The following is a 16,995-nucleotide window of genomic DNA, read 5'->3' as shown; positions in this document are numbered from 1 at the left end:
TACACAGTTGACGCTCAAGTAAAGACTTGCGAGTCGACTGTCTTCTTTAAGCAGAGGTAGCGATCACGCTACTGCACAGAGATGATCAGGAATACTTGGAATGAGAACCCCCCCCCCCCCACCGGGCCCTTACCGTGAGGACCCTGGAAGCTGCACTCACTAGGGCCCAAGAGGGCGTGGTTTGTCGGGGAAGGAAAATTCATGGCTCCCGGGCAGGCCCTTTCCAAAAGTTGCCACCTCGTGTGGTGTCTGCCCTTAGACATTGTTTTCCCCGTTTTATTGAGATAGAATTGACGTACAAAATTGTGGAAGTTGAAGGTGTACACCATGATTTGTCTGGCCTTTGGCTGTTGACCAGGGTATCCGGCCCAGGCCAGGGCGCTGGGGCGGTAGTGGAGTGTGGGAAGCAGAGACTGAGTTGCTTGTCCCTGCAGAGGGCTGGTGCACTTGGCAGAGGAGAGGTATCCTCACAGCGGAGAGGAGAATCAGGGAGCTAGTGCTCAGCTGCTGTGCAGAATGACCGGGCTTCTCCGCAAAGACGCACAGAATGGTGTTAGTTAAAAAAACAACAAAACCCACTCCCTCAGTTCCTTTTAAAAACAACATGCTCAATACCCAGATCCTTTGCAAGCTGGTGGCTTTAAAAAGTGTTGACCAGGGATCTGGGTGCCCGGCAGAGCAGGGCCACAGCCGCCCCCCCACCACATGCGGGTCTGGTGGCCAGGGGGAGTGTGGGGGACTGGGGCGGTTAATTTGCAGGAGTGAGAAATAATCACCTAATGGCCCTGCCCTGGCTGACCCCCAGTGACTCAGAGAGCTAGGCCTGCTGCCCGTGTTAAAACCCGTCCACTAGCAAAGCATAAAAGCCAGCTGTGTGAGACTGACCTTTTTCCTTTTTTTTTTTTTTTTTTTTTGTCTTTTTCTCTTGGGGGGCCTGACCCTCCTCCTCTCCGGGCCTTCCGTCCCCAAAGAAAGAGAATCCAGCGCGGTAAGTGTCAGCACTCTGGAGCATGTGGAGTGTGTTTGGGGTGCTGGGGCGGGGAGCAGGTGGGATCCTGGGGTGGGGGGGAATCTCTCCAGGCTTTCTGTCCATCATTTGGCAAACGAGTAGCTTTAAGTGAGCTCTAACTCTCTTTTTTATGAGTGGTGATTAACCAGAGAGGTCAGCTGGCCAGTCTGGAGTCGCCGAGCCTCCACGAGCAGCCTGGGGGTCCTGTGTCCTGGGCGGGTTCACTTCCCTCCTCCCAAGTTGGCTGCCCCGTGTCTGATCCTGTACGCTCCTCCCTTCCTCCGAACGCCCAAGGTTTCTCCGTGTTCTGGGCTTAAGCTCGGTTTAAGAAAGTGCTAGCGAGCAAGCATTAAGGCCAGGCATTCTGCATGTCTGCCAGCTCTGAGATTTGTTGTAAATCTTTCTGATCACACTGAAGCTCAGAGGTTCTGTTTCAAGTGAATAAGCCTTCTGAATAAGTGCAGTGGAGTCTGGATAAAAACAATCCTCCAGTGATTACCAAAGCTATTTTATTCCTCATCGCTGTCCTTGTATCTGGGGCCATCTCATCTGTGAGGATGGCTTTGGTTATTACCTCGTGTTAAGTAGGACTTGGAAGGTCAGGCAGTTAACTAACCATCTAGACAGCAGGCTTCCTCGGGCAGCTCCATCCCGGCCCCCTTCCCTCCCAGCCCTCCACCAGGCTGATCCCAATTAGCAATAGTGCTCTCGTCCCCTCTCGACTTGCCGACGTGCTCAGAAATCCAGGTGCACGTTTGGGTCCAGCAATGGCTTGGTATATCAGAAAGGAAAGACTGAAGCTGAAAATCCATTTTGATTGCTTGAGCGTTGATCCTCAGAAGGTGGCGTTTTTGGAGAGGTGGTATGCCTAGATAGGAGTGGGGGGTGGACTGGACCCCTCCAGGCCTGGGTCTGGTCCTGGCTTCATGGGACGCCAGGTGGCTCTCTTGGCCTCTTTAAGCCTCAGTTTCTGTATCTGTGCCACGGGCATATTCCTGCCCAGCCAAGCCTCCCCGCTTAGTCAGGAAGCCCCCTCACAAGAGCACCCAGCATCCGGGAGGTGACCCGGTTAACAAGGACCCGTTGCCGAGTGACACGAGGGTTTGACGCCCGACGCCCTCTGTCTTCACATCGTCCCCCTCCCCATTGCTGTTTGCATTTGGCTTTGTGCCCCAGTCTGTGAAAGCTTTCTGCTAAAAGAATCCCCCGGAGAATGCCCCAAGAGCTGAGCTCCTCACTCCACAGTGCTGGTCCACACCCGTGCACGGCAGACTCTGGGGAGTCCGGTGGGAAGGGGTCAAGCCGCCATCCGTCCTGGGCCCGTGTGGGCAAGGCAGCAGGGCTTGTCCGCCTGTGGCCGTGGCGGCCGAGGCCGTGCAACCTGCAACGAGCAGCCCTTTGCAAACCAGGTTGTCAGCAGATGAGGCCCCCGCAGGAAGGACAGGGCCGTGGACGAGCGGGAGGGGGACGGCTGCACGGGCTGGAAGCTGTCCCAGAGGGGTTAGTCTGGAGTCCAATTAGAGGTAGCTTCATTCATATTTCCTTGCCTCGCCGAAGCAATAAAAAATACTTAGTTTTTTGGCTGCCTGCCAGCCAGAGGCGGGCTGGATCGATGCCGCTAAATGCCTGACATGACTCTCTCCAGTAGCAGCGAGGGTTTTCAGCCTGACTGCAGGAGAAGAAAGAGCTCGCTGTTCTCCGAGCCACGTACCGGGTCGCAAGGAGAAACCTGAGCAGCCGCGCCCCCCCCCCCCCCCCCCCGCCCCGCTCCCCACCCGCCCACCCGGGAGGAGAGGGCCTGGGAGCCTCACTGCTTAGCGCGGGGTGGCCGCCATCGGAGGAAATGAAATGCCACTGATTTTTCTGTGGGCGCTCGCAGCGGCTAATTGAATTGCGGCTGTGTGCGCCTTGCCGCCGCTCCCGCACGGCTGTGGGCAAGGCTGAGCTGCACTTCCATTAGAACCTCCATTTTTTCTTCAAGGCTTGATAACTCTGCCATTTTAATTTGCTTCAGGCAGAAACTTGGCAGGGAAGGGCTGCCCAGAAACCAGCTTAGGAAAGGAAATGAAGTTCTGTGGTTTCCACACTGTCCTCCCCTCCCGCCCCCCCAAATGCCAGGGACTGGTCTCCAAGAAAGTGGGGGAGACGTGAAGTGGAGGCTCATTCCTCCCTCCCACCTCCCCGCCTTTCGATGTCCTTCTCTGCCCACGGCCCTCCGTGTCCCCGCGTGGCTGCGTCCTGCACGTCCACACTGCCTGGGGATGTGGCTGGACTGGACTTCCCCTGCCCTGCAGTCCGACTGCGTCCTGGGAGAGCAGGGGCTGTGTCTGGCTCCTTCCCCTATCCCTGGCACCCAGCCCCGGGCCTGATCTAGGGTGGGTGCTCAGGAAAGGCGGGGGGTGAGTGGTGAGTGATGAAGGAAGGTGTAGTTTGGTCCCTTAGAAAGGAATAGACCTCAGCAGCCCCCTAGAGGGGCGCGCCGGTTCTGGTACTCTCCCGGCCCCAGCCTGAAGGGCACAGGTTTGCTGGCAGGTGCCACTGTAGGTAGCTCCTCCCTCCCTGCTCCCTAGCCCGGTGCTGCCAGCCACACCGCGGGGGCCGTTCCTGGCCACTGCTAGCGCCCCGAGTCAGCCGGACCCCTTCCTCTGTGGGATGCTCTCCGCCTGCCCGTGCTGTTCCAGCTTGGTCTACTGGCCCGGCCCCGCTCTTCCCAGGCCTTGCATTTCAAACTGTTGCTGGGCTTGCTTGCTTTGGAGTTTGAAGGGAGAATTCATTAGGCCCTTCCAGGCCTGAGCAGCTCGGGTTTCCTTCACGTTGCCTCCAGTGGGGTGCCTTGGGCACGTCTCCCAACCTCTCGGGGCCCCTGCATTCCCATCGTTACAAAGAGAACAATTTCACCTGCCCTTGTGCCTTTTCCCACCTTGCCGAGGGAAAGGCTTCATGAAGTTGCAGTTCTTGTTTCTTTCTAACACTGCTGTTTCTCTGAAGTGCTTGAGACCTGGCGATGGAGTAGTAGGACGTTCACACAAAATGCCAAGTTGCCCACCTCCACGTAGAAGGCCTATTGGCAACGCGACGTCCTTCCTCCCTGTCAGTCTCTCCATTCCAGTCGGGGTCAGCAGATGAAGTATTGGACGTGGCCCCTGTGTGTCCTCTGAGACCCATCTTTCAAGACTCAGTGCAAATTTTGCGTATCCCTTCTTTGAGCAAATGTACATGGCTGGCCCAAGGTGGGTGATGAAGGAGGGGTGGCCCTCCTAGAACATAAGGTCCCACAGGCCAGAAAGCAGAGAGCTCAGCACAAGCCTATTTACTTAATAGCAGTGTCGTGGCTACAAAAGAGAATTGTGCTCCCAGGGCTCCCCCGCAGGGAGTCTGGATTGCTGCGAAGGCTTCCCTGGTAAGGCTCTGATGGAGTGGAGGGTTGCAGGACACACACAACACCTCTACTGACTTCTTGAGACCCCTGCGTTTAGCTTACGTCTCGGTGTGCAGGGAATGTTCACACTGGATCTCCCTTCTGGTTTCCAGAATAACTCCGTGTCGCCCTCTGAAAGCCTCCGGGCCAGTGAGAAGCACCGGGGCTCTGCAGACTATAGCATGGAAGCCAAGAAGCGGAAGGCAGAGGAGAAAGATAGTCTGAGCCGATACGTACGTGTGCTGGGCAGCACGGGGTCGGTGGTGGGGTCTGGGGTGTGGGAGAACCCACAGGCCTGACTCGTGGGTGAGTCAGAGGCACGGGCGGGGGCGGGCTGGGGTTCCTGGCTGGGGTTCCTGGCCGGGGTTCCTGGCCGGGGCGGCAGGGGCAGCGCAGGTTCATACACACACGCTGTGAGCACATGGGCCCCAGCCAGGACGGGGTGTGGCTGAGAACTGTGGGTGCCCCCCGCCCACAGGCCAGGGGGCCCCATGCTGCCATCACAGCCCTCCCAGAATCCCCGATCTGCTCCAGGGGGCCGACCCCCATGCCCCCACACTTTGAGCCTACCGTGTGGTCACGGTATTGCTGTGGGCCAGGCTGTTCGGATGAGAGCTGAGAGCCAGGGAAGGGGGCCATGCTTTGCTGCTTGCAGTTCTGTACGTGTCACCCAAGTGCCTCAGCTGCATTTCTGGGAGACGAGGCGATCACCCCTCCCACACAGAGTGGCGGAAGCGATGACGTGAGGCTAGCACTCTTCCTCGACTGTGATGGTGGCTCTGAAGCCGCTGGAAGGAGCCAAGTGTGATGGGGCAGGTGTGGGTGAGGCTGCCGGTGGGCATGGAGCGCAGTGACCCGGAACAGGGCTAGGGGGCTGGGCGAGTGGACAGCCAACGTCGGTGGGCCAGAGGGGAGAGCGCGTGGACTGTGGGGTTTGGCCCTGGGTTCAGATTCCAGCTGGTGGAAGCAGGGGCTGCTTCAGGCTTGGTCTGGGGGTGTGGTGGGGGTGGCCCCCTGACTGGCTTCTCTCTCGGTTGCAGGACAGTGACGGGGACAAGAGTGACGATCTGGTGGTGGATGTTTCCAATGAGGTGAGCACGGACAGGCCCAGGTTGCAGCGTGCTCAGTTTGGGGGGGTTTTAGGCGGCTCCTCCCTTGGCTGGGAGCTGTTGTGTCCCAGCTACTGCTCCATCCAACGTGGCTGGCGGCCAGAGCAGGGCAGCGAGGCATTCGGCTGGTCAGGAGGAGGAGAACAGGGCTTGGCTGCATGGTGGTTGGGGTTGCTAGGGCGGGAGCCCATGGGAGAGAACGCAGGCGTACCCCAGAGATCCGAGGCAAGGGCCAGCTCCTGCTCCCTCTGGTCCTCCGGGTCAGCTCTGTTCTCCCCGCCACCTCGCAGCATCTTGAGGGTAGGGGTCATGAGCCCTTGGGATCCGCCTCAGCAGGGAAGGAGGACCTGGAGCTGCATGAAGCCAAGAGGCCCCACTGCCCAGATTTGAGTCTTGAACTTGTGTCTGATCCTGGGCTGGTCACCATCCCCCACCCCTGCCAGGCCCCAGTCTCCCCATCTGTGGGATGAAGGGGTGAGACGAGATCATTGGGAACTAGTCGCCCCTGACTTTGTGGCCCCAGGTCCTCTCCCCGTCAGCTGTGTGCGCTCCCGGCCTGTTCCCAGCGCAGGGAAGACTCCAGGCTGGTTGTTGCTGTCAGTGCATCTCTGCATCCCTTGTGTTTTTAGGACCCAGCGACACCCCGGGTCAGCCCTGCACACTCCCCTCCTGAAAATGGGCTGGACAAGGCCCGCGGCCTGAAAAAGGATGCCCCCACCAGCCCCGCCTCAGTAGCCTCCTCCAGCAGCACACCTTCCTCCAAGACCAAAGACCTTGGTCATGTATGTGGGGTCTGCCACCGATGCCACAGAAGTGGAGGTCTGGGGCAGGGGGGGTGGAGGGAGAAGGTTCTGGAAAAGGTACAAGCTGGAGTGGTCATAACTGGAGGGTAGAGGGGTGGTTTACAAAGAACATGGATTGGGGTTTGGCCCCAGTTCAAATACTGGCTTTCCCACTTACTGGCTGGCTGGGCCCTGTGCTACCAGTTAATGTTTCCGAGCCTTGGTTACTGCATCCATAAAATGGGAACGATCACCACTGTCCCTGACAAATAAGGTTGGCAAGAATTGAGGGGCCGTGGGGCAGGAGATTCAGAACAGGAGCCGGTACTGGGTGTTGTGGCCCCAAGTGCCCAGCTCTCGAAAGAAAGGAATCTTCATGTCTTCCCTGTTCAGAACGACAAATCCTCCACCCCTGGGCTCAAGTCCAACACACCTACTCCGAGGAACGATGCCCCGACTCCAGGCACCAGCACGACCCCAGGGCTCCGGTCACTGCCGGGCAAACCCCCCGGCATGGACCCAATAGGTATAATGGGTAGGCACGGCGCTGGGGCGATGGCGCTGGCGGGGTGGGGTCTGCCCCGGGCCCGGGCTGAGGCTGCACAGCTAGGCCAGAGCACTAGGAAGTATGTGGGGGTTGGGGCTGTCCCAGGGCCTGCCTCCGGGGGCACTCCATGGTCAGGTTTGAGGAGGACGTGGACACCTGTTGTGTCAGAACCGATGGCAAGGGCTTACTGGGGCCGCTGTTGGGACTCGGTGTGTGGAAGGAGCTCCAGACAGGTTGTCCCCATGTGTGTCATCAGTTCCTTGAGACTCCCAACAACCCCCTTCTGGGCCTCCGTGTCCTGCTGCGTAAAAAGAGGTGGGCATATCTCTCAGCTTGAACCTTCTTGGACCGCGAAGACCAGGATCCCAGTTAGATGGGTTCAGTCCAAGAGGGCTGCCTGGCCCAGGCAGCTTTCGAGTGCAGGAAAGATTGCTGCTGGGCTGGGAGGCATCCTGGTGGGGCCTGAGCTTTGTCCTGGAAGGAGGGGTGGGCCCACTCCCCCTGAGGGTCTCCCCTGGCTGACGCCCGCCTCCTTGCAGCCTCGGCCTTGCGCACGCCCATCTCCATCACCAGCTCCTACGCGGCCCCCTTCGCCATGATGAGCCACCACGAGATGAACGGCTCGCTCACCAGCCCGAGCGCCTACGCCGGCCTGCACAACATCCCACCACAGATGAGTGCGGCCGCCGCCGCGGCCGCCGCCGCCTACGGCCGATCGCCAATGGTGAGCTTTGGAGCTGTACGTAGACCTTTTGGCTCCTTTTGGGGGAATTGGGCAAGCAGTGGGGAGTTGGTGGGGGTTGTCAGGCAGCTGCCTCTGGGGCAGAGTGTTTATTAGAAAAAGAATGGGACAGAGGCTTTGGGGTCAGCCGACCTGGGCCCTACCCCCACTTGACCTGTTAGTCATGTGACCTCATACAACTCAGCAGCCCCCGCCCCCGCCACCACCCAGGCCGTCTTTTTCCATCTGGAAAGTGGGGCTGCTCTCTCTCTTTCTGGGCTGTGTGGGGATGGGAATCCCAAAAGCTGTCCAGTGACTTCCACGTAGCCTGCGTTTGGTAAATGAGGCTGCTTGCTATACCGAGAATGAGTTCAGATTTGGGTCGGCAGAGAGGGGTTCTTTCTCGGGAGACGGTTTCCCTCCTGGGTGGCTTCCTCTCTCTGAGATGACGGGCCCACTGGACACCAGGGGAGAGAATGAAGTGGGGCCGGATCAGCTCTGCCTGGTGGAGCCGGGGGAGCCGGGGGGGTGGGGCTCGAGAATACTGGCTCAGAGTTGGTGGGTCTGGACTGTCACGCTGTCCCTCCCACTGTCCCGGGCAAGACACCTGGCCTGCTGGGCCTGTTCTTCCTCTGAGACAGCTGGCTCTGCTCTGTCTTCCGGGTTTTGAAGAGGCAGCGCTGTGGGCAGGACCTAGGAAGTGGGGAAGGAAGAGGCTGGGGCGGGGGCTGCGTGGTGGCCTCCCTCACTAAGGGCTGGCCTGGTCTTGCCTTACAGGTTGGGTTTGACCCTCACCCTCCCATGCGGGCCACCGGCCTGCCCTCAAGCCTCGCCTCCATTCCTGGTGGGAAACCGTAAGTTCTGGCTGTGCTTACTGCATGCTAGCTGGGGAAAGCGTACAACCCCCTAACCCCTCTGCCCAGCCCTGGTCGACCTCCCCTTGAGAAGATGTCCGCCCTCTAGAGGTACTCACAAACCAGGTTGTAGCTGCGGGAGACGGCTGCCTGGCCACACTTCTGACCGGCCCTGGGGCTCCCGCTGAGTGGGGAACTGGGGATGGGGAACACCGCAGTTGATGGGGCCTCCATTTCCAAATGACGTGAGCGGCCCTGGCCGCAGGAGCTCCGCTGGGTTGGAGCTGCTGGAAGCACCCCCAGCCTAGAAAGCAGGTAGATGGCAGGTAGATGGTGCTGGCTCACCCCCGGCTCCGATGTGCACTCCATGATTCCTCCTGGGCGGGACACACACACACACACACACACACACACCTCTTTCCCTCCCTCTTACCCCAGGCGGGACACACACACACACACACACACACACACACACACACACACACACACACCTCTTTCCCTCCCTCTTACCCCAGGCGGGACACACACACACACACACACACACACACACACACACACACACACACACCCCTCTTTCCCTCCCTCTTACCCCAGGCGGGACACACACACACACACACACACACACACACACACACACACACCCCTCTTTCCCTCCCTCTTACCCCAGGCGGGACACACACACACACACACACACACACACACACACACACACACACCCCTCTTTCCCTCCCTCTTACCCCAGGCGGGACACACACACACACACACACACACACACACACACACACACACACACACACACACACACCCCTCTTTCCCTCCCTCTTACCCCAGGCGGGACACACACACACACACACACACACACACACACACACACACACACACACACACACCTCTTTCCCTCCCTCTTACACACACACACACACACACACACACACACACACACACACACACACACACACACACACACACACACCTCTTTCCCTCCCTCTTACCCCGGGGCTTATAAAGGAGGAGGTAACATTCGAGCTGAACCCTTTCCACGGGGATTTATAGATGGTAGGAAAGGGCATTCCAAGGCACATGTGGGGCTAGTGACACGATCTGGAGCCAAGGGTGTATGGGAGCAGGAGCAGAAGTCAAGGCTGGGATGTTAAGCAGTCCCCGACCCTGGTAGAACCAGGCCAGGGAGGTTGGCGTGACTGGGTTCCCTAAGATTTGGGGCGCGGGGCCCAGACGTGGGCCAGTCGGAGTGGTGCCGTCTGGCCTGGGAGGACTCGTGGGGACTGAAAGGATTGGGGATGACGGAGGGGTTGGTTCTCCCTTTCAGAGCGTACTCTTTCCACGTGAGTGCTGATGGGCAGATGCAGCCCGTGCCCTTCCCCCACGACGCCCTGGCAGGCCCCGGCATCCCACGCCATGCCCGGCAGATCAACACGCTGAGCCACGGGGAGGTGGTGTGCGCCGTGACCATCAGCAACCCCACGCGGCACGTCTATACAGGTGGCAAGGGCTGCGTGAAGATCTGGGACATCAGCCAGCCGGGCAGCAAGAGCCCCATCTCCCAGCTGGACTGCCTGGTGAGGCCCCAGGACCTCAGGCATCTCCTCTAGCCAGCGGAGGGGCAGCCTGGCTGGGCCTCCGAGCAGGCTGGCTGGCCCCTGGGCCCTGGGTTTACTTACCATCCTTAAGTGGAGATAGCGAGCTTCCCGGGGTTTGTGAAGAGATGCCCGAAAGATTGAAGGGTTGTGGATGAGGGAGGGGATGGCCTGGCAGCCACCGGGAGCGAGGGCGGGATGTGAGCAAGCAGGGGTGGCGAGGGTGGCAAGGGCACTTGGTGTCGCCGGATGTGATTCTTCTGGTCCCTGGGAGGAGGGGCGGGCAGAGCTCCATGTTGCCCCTTCTCCCTCCAGAACAGGGACAATTACATCCGCTCCTGCAAGCTGCTCCCTGACGGGCGCACGCTCATCGTGGGCGGCGAGGCCAGCACGCTCACCATCTGGGACCTGGCCTCGCCCACACCCCGCATCAAGGCCGAGCTGACGTCCTCGGCTCCTGCCTGCTACGCCCTGGCCATCAGCCCCGACGCCAAAGTCTGCTTCTCCTGCTGCAGCGACGGTAACATTGCCGTGTGGGACCTGCACAACCAGACCCTGGTCAGGTGAGGCTGTGTGAGGGAACAGGGGAGCCTCGTTCTCGGCAAGGTCACGCTGGTTGTAACGGGGACCCGTCCGGGGTGCTTCTGGCCGTGGGGTGGCCGCATCAGAGTGGGCGAGGACCCCCGGGTGAGGAGACAGCCAGGCCTGACCTGTGCGAGGGGGCAGCCGTGGGTCAGGTGCTCGGCGTGGGCAGGGGACGGAGGGCTCCCCTGCAGAAGGCTCCAGGGGGAGGGGGGCGTGGAATTCAGAGCATCGGAGACAGCAGAGGGGGAGAACTGAGGAAGGAGGGCGTCGGGACCGGAAGGTCGGGGGCAGTGTCACTTGGTGGTTGTCGTGGGGACTCGGGAGCCGTGGCCCCATGGGAATCCTACCCCCATTATGACCCTGTGCTGGTCACTCAGCTCCCATGTCTCCGTGACCCCGGTGTGAAGTGGGCATGGTGAAGGCGGTGCAGGGTGGCGTGCCCGCCCCAGAATCGGCTGTCGGGTGCACAGCGGCTGTCCTCACTGGTCATAGGGGCCTCCAGCTGCATATGGCCTCAGCCCCGTAGCCCAGCAGGGGGAGGAGACCTGCCCGCGGCGGAGATTCTGGAGTGGGCCGGGAGGAGGCCCGGCTCTGCTGCGAGCTCACCAGGGGACTGCGGGTGCATGGGCCACCCCCTTCTGGGCCTCTGTTTCCTCTTCTGCTCAGACACAGCTGGCCTCGGCACTCGGTGGTTCTGGAGGGCTCACCCCCTTTCCCTGCTTGGCCTTCGTAGGCAGTTCCAGGGCCACACGGATGGGGCCAGCTGCATAGACATCTCCCACGATGGCACCAAGCTGTGGACTGGAGGCCTGGACAACACCGTGCGTTCCTGGGATCTGCGAGAGGGTCGGCAGCTGCAGCAGCATGATTTCACTTCCCAGGTGTGTGCGCTCCTCCCGTCCCCCAGGCCAACGTGTGCCCTTCCCTTCTGGGGTCCCACTGGCTGGTCAGGGGACAAAGGGGCCCTCACAGGTGGTCATTGCAAGTGGACCTCTGACCAACCTGAGCCCCCTTGGAAGGCTTCCTGGAGGAGGCAGCAATAGAATAGAATCGACAAGGCCCTGGAGTTGGGTGTACTTGACCCAGCTGTTCAGAACTGATTCTCAGCTCCTCTACTGTTGAACGCTTTGGCCCCGGTGTTTTTCCTCCCTCATGGGATGGGCACAGTAGTAGCTACCTCGCAGGTCTGGTGTGAGCACCTGAAAGGGTCCCGTTAAAGCCCTAGCGATAGCCTGATTCATAGAAGATACTCCGTTAATGTTAGGTAGCCTTATCTTCCATTGTTGTTTGTGTTATTTAAATATTTTAACTATATATTTAATATTTCAGTGTTTTATTCACTTTTTTTCTTAAGGAAAGGAAAAAGTCACAGGGAAACTTGTGTAACTTGGAAAGTGAAATGCCTCTTTCATCTCGGAGTTGGGATGCTGGCTCTATACCACTTACTTTCTAGAGTCAGCAACCTCTCTGAGCCTCTACTTCCTCACCCCTACAAGGCATTCCAGGGCTGAGGGAGAGGAGAGGGGCTTTGCCTTGCAGATGGCATGTGGGGACGTGATGGGAGCGGGAGCGGTGGGCCCCTGCCCTCGGGGTCCCTGAGCAGGGCCTTTGAGGAGCCCCTGGGGCCCTGGGGGGAAGGATCGGGGGGACAGAGGAGCTGAGCCCGGTCTGCCGCCCCCTGCAGATCTTCTCGCTGGGCTACTGCCCCACCGGGGAGTGGCTGGCTGTGGGCATGGAGAGCAGCAACGTGGAGGTCCTACACCACACCAAGCCGGACAAGTACCAGCTGCACCTGCATGAGAGCTGCGTGCTCTCCCTCAAGTTCGCCTACTGCGGTGAGCCTCGGGGGGGCCGGGAGCCGGGGCAGCCCCGCCTGCCCTCTGCACGGATGAGGGGCCCAAAGCTTGAGAGCAAGGCAGAGCCCGCACGCCAGCCACATCTTGGAATCCGGCCTCCCGATCCCGACCGCTGTCTCCCCCTGCTCCCCCCCATCCTTATTCCTGGGATGCGGCTACGGCCACAGGGTACCAAGCATGCACAGCAGCAGGCCAGAGCCAGCCCTCGTGGGCCTGGGGCAGGGAAACAGCACTCTCAGCCTTGGGGCCGTTCCTCTGCTGGCTGAGACCGCGGGCTGTGATGGCTGACAGCCCCGGGTTGGATCTGCTTCTCCCCGGACTGGCTGCGCAGCCTTGGCCACCCCTCATCCTCTCTGCACGCCGGGGGGGTCTTTCTCTGGGAGTGGCCCGGGGCCCCCCCACGCGGCTTTGGAGAGCAATAGCACGTGAGCTCGGGCAGAGCGGCCTGCGAGTCAGAGCACACGCCGGTCACCGGCTGCGGCTGGCTGTGTCTCCAGACCTCAGGGCTCTGCCATTTCTAGCACTTTCTGCCACCTTCTAGTCATAAAACTGAAAAGGGTCACTCCACTGATAAGCTTTAAAAAGAATCTTTTGCGGAAGTGTCACGTCTGTGATGTATTGCAAATCCCACCGTTCTCCATCCCGTCGGCAACCACCCCTCCATGATTGCAGAGAGGCGTTCTGGGCGAGGGGGCCCGGGGGGGGGGGCGGTCTGTGAGTCGGATACGGGTCTCGCTTATGAAATGCCCCTCACCAGCCGAGCCTCTTAACTAAGCGCTGGCTGGCAGTTCACACCACGTCTCCATGGCAGCCGGCCATGTCTGGGGTGGGTCTCGCTTTCCAGGGCAGCCAGCCACGAGCTGACGCTCCTTTGCCTCCCGCCTGCAGGCAAGTGGTTCGTGAGCACTGGGAAAGACAATCTCCTCAACGCCTGGAGGACGCCGTATGGAGCCAGCATATTCCAGGTACTGCCCACCACCCGGCCGCTGCCCCGGGTTGGGGCCTGCCCCTGGGGATGGGGATGGGGGTGGGGATGGCCCCTTCCAGCCCCTACGTGCTGGGGCTCCAGGGTGGGTTCCCCAGAGCAAAGGCCTGGGACACATCAGCGGGACACACATTGCAGCTGGTGGCGTCTGACCCATAGGGTGAGGGCTTTTAAGTGGGGGTTCTTGTGGTATTTCTAGAACAAGGGGGAGTTAAGTCATGCTCTTGGCTCTGGCCTGTGGCCTGAGCACTTCCAGGAGGTGCCCTGGGCAGCTCTTTTCAGAGCATTGTTCCCTGATGTTCAAGTAAGTTTGTGTTTCATCTCGACACCTCGGTGTAAGGAGTGAGAGAGGGCAGGAGAGAAAGGGTCTGGAAAGAGATGGGAGAGCGGGAAGAGGCTTTTCGTGATTTTTCAAGATCTGGGTTCCGACATACAGCTCTCACTTATGCATGGTCTTGACTGCACGCACGCATGCACAGTATGCTCCTGTGCTCCGAGCCGACAAGCCGCTTTTGGGATCCGTGCTGGGAGTGTGTGGCGTCCAGCATGTCACACGTGTAACCCTCGTTACACTGGACGCTTTGGGCCAGGCGGAGGTCCCCTTCCTGGCTCCGGCCCGCTGACGCCCACGCCCGCTCAGAGGTGCTCCTTCCTGTCGGTAGACCGAGGAGAAGCTCAACCTCCAGTGCTCTCTTTCGAGCCATACAACTCCACGATCACCCTGGGCCCTGGTCATGAGCCTTTCCCGGTGGAAAAGCCGAAGGACGGGGCATCTGTTCCCGAAAGTGCCTCTCTAGGCTGCTTTGGGGGAGGCCGTGCTGCGGGTGCCTGGGGTTGGAGCTCCGGGGCTGGCAGACGGGGTGTGACGCAGACAGCGCGAAAATCGCGCTGAGTACCAAGAAAGTGAATTTCTGCCTTTTTGTCTCCCCACACCCTCCTGCCTTGTGCTCGCCTCCCCCCTGCAGTCCAAGGAATCCTCGTCTGTCTTGAGTTGTGACATTTCGGCGGATGACAAATATATTGTAACAGGCTCTGGTGACAAGAAGGCCACAGTTTATGAGGTCATCTACTAAACAAGGACTCTGACTGGGCTGTCAGACTCTGGGAGAAAAAGACTCGGCGGTGACAGGGCGACCCCGCGAGGGGCCCCGAGGCTGGCGGAGGCCAGCGGTGGGCAGCCGAGCGGTCCAGGGCTGCGCTCCGGCAGGCCAAGAGGGCGCGCCCGCCACGGTCTGGGCCCCTGGGCATGGACTCCTGTGTCTCATGGACTCTGACGGATGTCTCTCCTCCTCCCTGTCCACAACCCTGGCAGATGCTACAAGTAGATTTCTTTGGAGGCTTGGGGTTCCAGCCCCCCGACAGACGCCATCATGAATCTCCATCTCTCCTTCCCCTCTCTTTTGCTCTGTCCCCCTGCCCCGGGTCGGGGGGGGACACTGGAGTGGACCAGGTGTTTGTGCTGGGGGAGGGGGGGATCTCATTTTCCCGATTGTGCAGCGCACAACATTTGTGAAAAATGTAAATAACAGACTCCTCTATCTCGGACTGGTCAGTGGGGGAGGAGGCCCCTTCCCACCGAAAATGCTAGCCGCGTACTAGCCGTGTACTTCGCCTGCTGTATTTGTAACCCACTCGTGGTGGTGGCTTTTTTTTTTTGTTTTTGTTTTTGTTTTAAGGGACATCCCCATCTGGGAAGGGGAGGCAGGGAGGGGGAGCCAAATGGAGAGGGAGTGGAGGGGCAGAGGAAGGGAGCTGCAGCTGGTGACCAGCCTGACCAGGAGGAGGGGGGTCCCTGGGACGAATGCACCCCCCTGTGGACTTGGGAGCAGCCCAAGGCCTGTCGGGACCCGTGCAGGCTGCGCGGGCGGCCGGGCAAGGCTTGCGTGGTGGCCAGCCAGGCTGACGAAGGTCGGATTCTCTGTGGCCGCCTGCGCTCTCCTCCCTCTCTCTCAGGGGTCCGACTCTTGCTCTCTCTTTCCTTCTCGCCTCGCTCGCTCGCTCGCTCTCTTTGGTGCGCACTTGGTTATGGTGATGGGAGGTGGAGGCGCGAAGGAACTCCATCTCTGGCCCTTCTTGATCTCCGGACACAACCTTCAAAGGACAAAAAGTTAGAGGAAAGCATAGCAACTCAGCTCAGGGAGCTACCAGAGAAAAATAGCAACTGATGTGGGTGCTTTTTTTTTTTTTTTTTTTAAATAAAAAGAATTAGAACTGATGTCCTTTATAAAAATGCCTTCTCCCCCTTTCCTGCCTCTGACCCCCTCCTCTCTCCCTAGAGGGGGAAAAGTGTAATCAACCTGCAAGGGTTGTGAGTCTGAAGGGACAGTCTCCCCCCCGCCCACCCCGGGCAGCACAACAGGGCTGAGGGGACCAGGGGTTGGTTGGGGACACCGGTCCTGGCACTGTGGTGACTTCTTGCGGCTTTCAGTCTCTTTGGAGCCCAAACAGGTTACAGGTAGAAAAATCGTCTCCTGCAGGTACCACTCTTTGGTACCAAAATGTTCTGAGGTATTAGGACTTGGGTTTATTATTTTTTTCTTCTTCTTCTTCTTCTTGGTCTTTTTTTTCTTCTTTTAAGGAAAAGCTAAAGGCCGATGTGAGTCCTGGTGGTGGGCTCTCCAAGGATGTAGCATATGGAAGATAATTTTGATACTGCATTTTTATGGATTATTTTATAATGTGTGATTCCGTCTGGTGAGAAGGGAGGAAGGGGCCCCAGTGGAAACTGCTGGTCTTCAGTGATCTTGCTCCAGTCTAGCAGCTCCCCTGATGCGACCCAGAGGCTGTGGAGAGGCCATGGAGACCGGCCGGGTGCCCTGTACCTTTCTGAGGTGGGGGAGGGACCGTCTGGAGGATTTCTCTCTTTCTCTGGGTCTTGGATGTGCATCTGCCATGTCTTGTTAAAGGCTCTAGCCACAAGGGAGGGTGAGGGTAGAAGAAAGATGATTCCTGAAGAAAAAAAGAAAATGAAAAGTCATTGTAATGAGCTGTTTTTATATTTTTAAAAGTTGCTATTTAAAGGTTGGCTTGATTGTTGTGTTTTATTGCCTCTACCCTCCCCCCCCCCCCGTTTGTCAGACCTCCCCCCCAAAAGAGAGGGCGACCACCGTCACCCTCATGGCCTGGATTCTGGGTGATTTCCCTCGTCATCCCTAAACAGGAGCTCTTGTCATTTCAGAGCACTTCCCACACTGCCCCCAACCCCCCAAAGTCTGATCTCGCAGGACAGTGAGGGGGAGTGTTCTCCCTGCCTTCCCCAGGCTGCCTTCCGGTCTCCACACTGGGGGGTGGGGGGTGGGAGCCCACCACTGGGCTCCTCTGCATGCACACGCAGGATAAAGTTCCCCAAGGGGAGGACCGAGGATTTACACCAGAGTCTTACTAGACCGTCGTCCACGCAAAACGTTTTGGTAAAAAATGAAATGCGAAGAACTTCCAAGTGTAAAGTGTCTATGAACATCATCTGGACTCCGAAAGCCTTCACCATCTTACGTCTCAAGTTAGATGTCACATGGGGGACCTCAGTCTCCAGTT

General features: G+C 59.1%; 1 protein-coding gene across 11 annotated transcripts in view; it reads left to right on the top strand.

Annotated features, from left to right (window-relative positions):
• The window catches only part of TLE3 (TLE family member 3, transcriptional corepressor), a 47,110-nt gene extending 30,625 nt beyond the window's left edge, over nucleotides 1–16,485 (top strand). For 5 of the 11 annotated variants that reach the window (XM_027569251.2, XM_027569249.2, XM_027569247.2 and 2 more), the window contains 13 exons: nucleotides 972–988; nucleotides 4,541–4,660; nucleotides 5,468–5,518; nucleotides 6,166–6,318; nucleotides 6,712–6,844; nucleotides 7,405–7,604; nucleotides 8,364–8,440; nucleotides 9,768–10,017; nucleotides 10,351–10,598; nucleotides 11,354–11,501; nucleotides 12,305–12,455; nucleotides 13,365–13,441; nucleotides 14,427–16,485. In XM_027569251.2, the coding sequence (XP_027425052.1) occupies nucleotides 972–988; nucleotides 4,541–4,660; nucleotides 5,468–5,518; nucleotides 6,166–6,318; nucleotides 6,712–6,844; nucleotides 7,405–7,604; nucleotides 8,364–8,440; nucleotides 9,768–10,017; nucleotides 10,351–10,598; nucleotides 11,354–11,501; nucleotides 12,305–12,455; nucleotides 13,365–13,441; nucleotides 14,427–14,534 (1,733 nt within the window). In that variant the 3' untranslated portion in view covers nucleotides 14,535–16,485. The remainder of the gene's footprint in view (nucleotides 1–971; nucleotides 989–4,540; nucleotides 4,661–5,467; nucleotides 5,519–6,165; nucleotides 6,319–6,711; nucleotides 6,845–7,404; nucleotides 7,605–8,363; nucleotides 8,441–9,767; nucleotides 10,018–10,350; nucleotides 10,599–11,353; nucleotides 11,502–12,304; nucleotides 12,456–13,364; nucleotides 13,442–14,426) is intronic. The other 6 variants (XM_027569252.2, XM_027569250.2, XM_027569248.2 and 3 more) reach the window with 3 other exon arrangements.
• Nucleotides 16,486–16,995: the final 510 nt, after the last annotated feature.

Source organism: Zalophus californianus, chromosome 6, assembly GCF_009762305.2.
Source record: "Zalophus californianus isolate mZalCal1 chromosome 6, mZalCal1.pri.v2, whole genome shotgun sequence".
Lineage (NCBI taxonomy): Eukaryota > Metazoa > Chordata > Mammalia > Carnivora > Otariidae > Zalophus > Zalophus californianus.
This window is presented reverse-complemented; position numbering and strand designations above follow the sequence as displayed.